The sequence below is a fragment of the Haliotis rubra genome, unplaced genomic scaffold (genome assembly GCF_003918875.1).
Source record: "Haliotis rubra isolate DU_JTF1 unplaced genomic scaffold, ASM391887v1 Scf1986, whole genome shotgun sequence".
NCBI classification, from domain to species: domain Eukaryota; kingdom Metazoa; phylum Mollusca; class Gastropoda; order Lepetellida; family Haliotidae; genus Haliotis; species Haliotis rubra.
Genome location: NW_025765987.1, coordinates 24283 through 30711, shown reverse-complemented (window position 1 = coordinate 30711; position 6429 = coordinate 24283). Strand labels below are relative to the sequence as shown.

The following is a 6429-nucleotide window of genomic DNA, read 5'->3' as shown; positions in this document are numbered from 1 at the left end:
TTAAGAACTCAGTCTTTGTGTCATTCAATTTCAGAAAGTTCAAGGTCATCCAGTCTCTTATTTCAGCAATACATTGTTGAATCTTCAGTGCACAACCTTGAGCAAGGTTAGGCTCCGCTGACAGATATAACTGATTGTCATCAGCATAAAGATGAAATTTCAGTGAGAAATGGTTTGGAGACGCTTAGGGTGGAAAACTATACGTTGTGTTTTATCATCATTCAGTTTCAGGTGAGGTGAAATTGGGTTTAACGTCGTGCTTGAGAATATTTCGCTCATATGACGACGTGCATGCGTGTGTATGTGTATGTGCGGCTGCTTGTACTAGCCCAGACTTTAGCTGGTTTTATAGTGCTAGCCCACTGAGATACCATGCCGCAGTGAAGCATGAATACCCCACTCAGACACATTATACTGACTCCGAGCCGACCAGTCCTTGTTGTACCCATTAATGCCGAGCGCCAGGCAGGGACCAACAAGTACCATATTTTAACGTTTTGGGGGATGACGCGGTCGGGGATCGAACCCGCAACCTTCCTCTCTCCGGGCGGACGCTCTAACCACTACACCACGGAGGCGGTCTCAGTTTCAGGTAGTGTGACGACATTCAGTTTTTGATGCAGCTGACACACTCTTCAATGGTGAGAAATGAAGACTCGGCTAATGAAGAAAGTAAGGGTTTGCAAATCTGAGTGTCGTCAGCATATAAATGCAGTCGCAAGTTGAAAGATCTGACGATATCACCTAGAGGAGATGTGTAATGGTGAAAAGCAGAGGTCCAAGAACCGATCCTTGAGACATTTGTTAAAATGCTGTCATAATAAGCAACATGCAGTGTTAATCGTTTTCGATTTAGTAAAGGAATAAAACACTGTCTTCAGGTCATAAAGAATATTTCTTGTTAACATCCACTTTTACTTCAAATCACAGAATTATGTAATCATCTCGCTATTAGCCAATACGACGTCGTCTGTGTTGTCATTATCATTATTATGATCACAAGGATTAGTTGACTGACTACAAATGTTGGTTTCAATTTGCATGACGTATAAACGTATAACTGACTGACTGACTGACTGAGTTTGGTTTTACGCCGCTTTTAGCAATATTCCAGCAACATCACGGTGGGGGACACCAGAAATGGGCTTCACACATTGTACCCATGTGGGGATTCGAACCCGGGTCTTCGGCGTGACGAGCCAACGCTTTAACCACTAGGCTACCCCACCGCCCCTATAAACGTATAACAAAAAGTGTCAATCTGTCAATAGAAATAACACAAGAGTCGTAATATATACATATATTGTTGCAATGACTGAACACATGTCGCAGAAGTGTTACCCTTGTCCCGGACATGATGCCTACTGGCAAGGTGTCAAATCCGTATTCACACATACTTTTCATTAGAGCTCACAATATCATACAGTTATCTGTTACAACATGAAGGTGTGGAACGCTCTTCTGCTGCTGGTCATAGTGTGGATATTCCCAAATGAAGGTAAATAAAATATAACAAAACGTTTTAGAAATCGTAATAACGAATTGAGGTTAGGATAAACCTTTCATTATGAACTTTATTAACAATATTTGACATACCAAACATGTATGTATCCTTGCGTATACGGCCACTCGTATATTGTAGATAGAACAGGCATCCTAATTGCTGTTTATTTGCGATTGGAACCCAAGGAACACTGGTTCAATCACTAAGCTCAGAAGTTCGATCATGGTAACAACATTCAAGCCCTCGGTAGAGCTTTCAAAACGTTTTATGGTAGACGTGTGGAGGACATTTCCATATTTGATTCCTCGGTGAGAAGAATTATGTCCGCTCCAGTTCTGTTAATTTGACTTTCCCGAAAATGTTCAGGGGAACAACTGACTAGACTTTGCATATGTTTATGATTGGTCCATCGGTGGGGAAAATGCGTTTGCCTTATCGCGAGCACCAGGGCCATTTTTCTCGAAACGTTCGTAGCCCTAAGAATTCTTAACTTTGATCTTAGCCAATGTGTTAATAATTTGATTCCTCGGTAGGTGGGAAGGGTATGTCCGCTCCAGACATTCGTAGGGCTACGAACATTTCGAGAATAGCCTGCCTGGTATCATCACCAGTCAAAATAGGGAATTGCATCGGACAACATTTTGTCACTGATGCATTTTGAAATTTCCTCCACATATCAACTATAAAACTTATTGAAAGCTTTACTGAGGCCCTGAATGTTGTAACCTTGATCAAACAAGAGTCGCATGACGCTCTGTGAAATTGGTTTGTATTACAAGGCGGTATGCACATTAAATGAAACACCGAACATCGATGTACCGGAAACCTCTTGGCCAACTAACCTTGATTTTGCCAACCCAAACAGAAATTCTGATTCATATACATACAGAAACAGATCCGCAAGGAGGGGAGCACAATTGGTGCACATGCCCTACCATCAATCACTGGATTGTCTGGTCCAGACGCAACTTTTAGAAACAACATCGTACAGCTATAATCCTGCCAGAACAAATACATACTCAAGATATAATAGAGTGAGTGAGTGAGTGAGTTAGTTAGTTTTACGCCGCCTTTAGCAATATTCCAGCAATATCACGGCGGAGGACACCAGATATGAGCTTCACACATTGTACCCATGTGGGGAATCGAAGCGGGGTCTTTGGTGTGACGAGCGAACGCTTTAACCATTAGGCTACCCCACCGCCCCAGATACAGTAGATTTCTTAGGAATGTGGAAAGAGTGTTGTGGCTTCTAAAACATTAAGTAGGCAATGTGTTGTTCCTCTGATCTTTGTTTGACTTACACTATTTATCTTACAGCATTAAGGTGTCCTTTGGGCTTTATACGCCACAAGCATTCCTGTTACTGGTTCTCAAGTATGAAAGGATCCTTTGGAGAGGCAAATGTAAGCATGTTTATAAAATACGTGATTGGTAAATACATGAATGACTTTTCTTCAGGATTTCTTGGAATGCGATTGAAAGTTTCCAGATATACTAGGTCTTGCAAACTGACATTAAATGTCAATGATAAGCAAAATAATATAAATATTACTTTAAAAAGATGTGACAGATGGGATGCTGCCTGAAATTTGAGGGACACCCTGATCTTGATTGAAATAATCAGACAGGGTGAAGCCCTGTCGTACTTAAAACTGTCAATTGTTTATAAACTGAGATAAACTGCCCTTCACGCAAATATCTGAATATGCCACGTTTCCACGTTGTAGTCGAAACATGGTCACGAAGTGGTCAATGGTTATTCTGTTTGTTTTTATCGGATACCACATCGGATGTTGCCAATGATGTTACCGGTATCCAAATTCCAGACTGATCGGTAGTTTACCGTGTGACCCATGGTTTTACAAAGTGTTAGTGAGTGAGTTTAGTTTTACGCCGCTTTTAGCAATATTTCAGCAACATCACGGTGGGTGACACCAGAAATGGCCTTCACACATTGTACCCATATGGGGAATCGAACCTGGATCTTCGGCGTAAAGAGCGGACGCTTAACCACTAGACTACCCCACTGCCCCGGTTTTACACAGACTTATATACTTAAAGATTAGTTATGTAAACTAGTGCTCAAAACAAAGTATACAGTTTGTTTGACCAACCTTGAAAAGAAAAACAAAAGCGTATATAAAAGGGCATCTGTTACGTTTCAATCGAATATTCAAATCTACAGCAAATGTACACAATTTCATTTCATACAAAGTCGAAAGTACCATTTAACTGACACCGAAAGACACGTGGTATCATAGGGCGGTTTTGTCTGCAATATGTCATCAAATGTTGAATCAATAGTGAGTGTGACCACCCCTGGCTTCAATACACGCCAACACACGTTGACACATTGATGACGTAAGACGATAAAGTAGTTAGGCGTGATCCGTGATTCCAGTAGATAACATTGTTTCAGTTGTTGAGCGGTGGCGCTGGTAGTCTTCTGATTTGACAATCCAGGTAGTCCCATAAGTGTTCTATCAGGTTCATGTCGGGATATAAGGCTGGCCACGGCAAAACAACGATGTCAGCGCTATGCAGAAAGTCGTTTGTCAGTCTTGCTGTATGAGTGAGTGAGTGAGTGAGTTTAGTTTTACGGCTCTTTTTTAGCAATATTCCAGCAATGTCACGGCGGGAGACACAAGAAATGGGCTTCACACATTGTACCCATGTGGGGAATCGAACCCAGGTCTTTAGCGTGACAAGCGAACGCTTTAACCACTAGGCTACCCCACCGCCCCCTTGCTGTATGAGGCCTCGTATTATTGTGTATTGTGTAGGAGGTATAATTAAGTATGTACAAACAATGCAGTGAGATCAAAGAGCAGAATACAATGAAAGGATATGTTTTACAATAAGGGCAAGGGTGTGTTTACATAGCAGAGTGGTTAAAGCAGATTCGGTTTGAGTGTCTATGATTTCTGGGTGATGGACCAGTGCCTGAGATCAACAGAGATCAAGGGGGTTTACCTCCCCAGCGCCTGGTCCATCACCCAGAAATCATAGTGCAGTCTAATTCACAGCAGAATTCAACTGTCGGCGTGCACCACGGTGAGCAGGGGTTCAAGTGATATTAACACAGGGTCGTCTCGCACGTAAACCATTCCCATACAGTGTCTTTAGACTGTGTTAAAATGTTTACACTGTGGGAAGTGAGGAGGTCAGATCTCAAATGTGAAGCATTTCTGTTATTGTATCCGAGGGTTCGAAATCTCTCCACAGAAAGCATATGGCGACACACATGCCAACTGCACGTAACTGCCATGCTGTCGGGGATAATCCCACCTTAACACACGAGATGTTGGAGTTAGCTCACCTGTGTACTCTCGTTCGAGCCAGTTTTCACGAATAGCATACGCATGGTTTGAAACCATGACTCGTACGATATCATTGGAGAAACTAATGATATATTTGCTGCAGGCTGTTTGTCGTTACCTGAAGAGTCACCTGGCAGAGATAAATAATCGAGATGAAGATGAATTCGTCAGAGGGCACATCATGCGCCATGCGAAGTGTAAGTAGCAACTGTTTGCAATAACTAGTGCCAGAAACACATCATCATGGATTCTAATCCCGATTTCTGTGATAAATAGCACAATCGCCAACGGTTGAAGTGATTGTGTAAATCCCTATGGTCCTTGCTGATCTACCTCAGTAGTTCAGACGATCTGTTTATTGTGGTGTTCATAGTATTACTTGTTTGAGTCACTAAAATACTGCCAATGTGGCTAAAAATCTTAACTCACCTCACTCCGCCAACAAGCTGACATGAGGTATAACTGAAAAGCTGTTCAAATCACTCAGTCACGCACACACGACAAGTTTGGGCTGGTAAACGTATCACTGTGAGCCCTCATTAACAATGTAAATTTGGCATTTATTTGCAGCACCTTATTACCTCCTGGGTGGTAGCGACCTGCGGTTGGAGGGCCGGTTTACGTGGCAGGGTCAAGTAACTCCGATGGTCTACCAGAACTGGAACCCTGGTCAGCCATCCAACTATGGTGGCCAAGAGAATTGTATGGGCATAGACAAAACTATGGGCTACAGATGGAATGATTGGCCGTGTCAGGATCAACACAACTTTGTCTGTGAAATATAGGTTGGGCTATATTTACGCGGTCAAATGAAGGATACATGCCGAAAATATTCATTGCTTGGTTTTAAGTATTGTATTTAACAATTTATAAAAAACATGATCAGCATCAAAGATTTGGTTTGGTGCTCAATCCCGTGCACATGCAATGTGATTTGACGTTGCTTTGTTTGGTTATTTTATGCTAAAATAGCCAGTGAAGATGGCGACTGACTTATAGTCTGTATGTCGTTCCTCTTCAACCCTCACGTTAAAGTCTATCAAAATTCAAAATACATTACGTACAAATACACTTCCCAGTTTCGAATACTGCGGGGAATTTCCTGTTTCTTGATACCATCCACAATTATCAAAGCTACTGTGCTGACAATGACCTTTCAAAATTGGCTACATCGTAAATGTTGCCATTTTTGACACATTACGAAATCACGATTCACAGCGTTATTTGGTGTATGTTTTGAAATGTAAAACTCTGATATTTACTTAGAGTACTGAATTTCAAAAATACCATATTAATGATCACTGATATGAGTTTTTCATCAAATGATAATTCTGCACCAATGATAATTCTGAAATGTAGCCTAAAACTGTCTAAGGCTTGTGATCCAGCGAACTTGAGGTGCCAGGATCGAGCCCTCTTGTGACCGTGTGCAAAAACCTTTGAGTCAACTTTGTGTGCAGACTCTTTCACTGTTGTCACAACCCCTAGTGTGCAGTACACAACCCTGTGCACTTAAAAGAACCCACAAATCCATTGGTAAATGACCAGATGGTGGCCACTTGAACACGTGCAAACACCAAGTTGCGGGAACAGCACAGTACG

General features: G+C 41.9%; 1 protein-coding gene across 1 annotated transcript; it reads left to right on the top strand.

Moving 5' to 3' along the window:
• The first annotated feature begins 1367 nt into the window (after window positions 1-1367).
• LOC124275115 (perlucin-like) lies at window positions 1368-5720 on the top strand. The gene is made up of 4 exons (XM_046710598.1): window positions 1368-1498; window positions 2825-2910; window positions 4931-5024; window positions 5398-5720. Exons 1-4 carry the CDS (start codon window positions 1441-1443, stop codon window positions 5610-5612), a joined length of 453 nt encoding a protein of 150 aa, XP_046566554.1. The 5' UTR covers window positions 1368-1440; the 3' UTR covers window positions 5613-5720.
• The last annotated feature ends 709 nt before the right edge of the window (window positions 5721-6429 follow it).

Bases quoted from the DNA above. Each gene is read 5' to 3' on its own strand.
- LOC124275115 (XM_046710598.1), top strand. From the start codon at position 1,441: ATGAAGGTGTGGAACGCTCTTCTGCTGCTGGTCATAGTGTGGATATTC. The intron at 1,499-2,824 runs GTAAATAAAATA...TTTATCTTACAG, and splicing joins GTGGATATTCCCAAATGAAG to CATTAAGGTGTCCTTTGGGC. The intron at 2,911-4,930 runs GTAAGCATGTTT...TATTTGCTGCAG, and splicing joins GATCCTTTGGAGAGGCAAAT to GCTGTTTGTCGTTACCTGAA.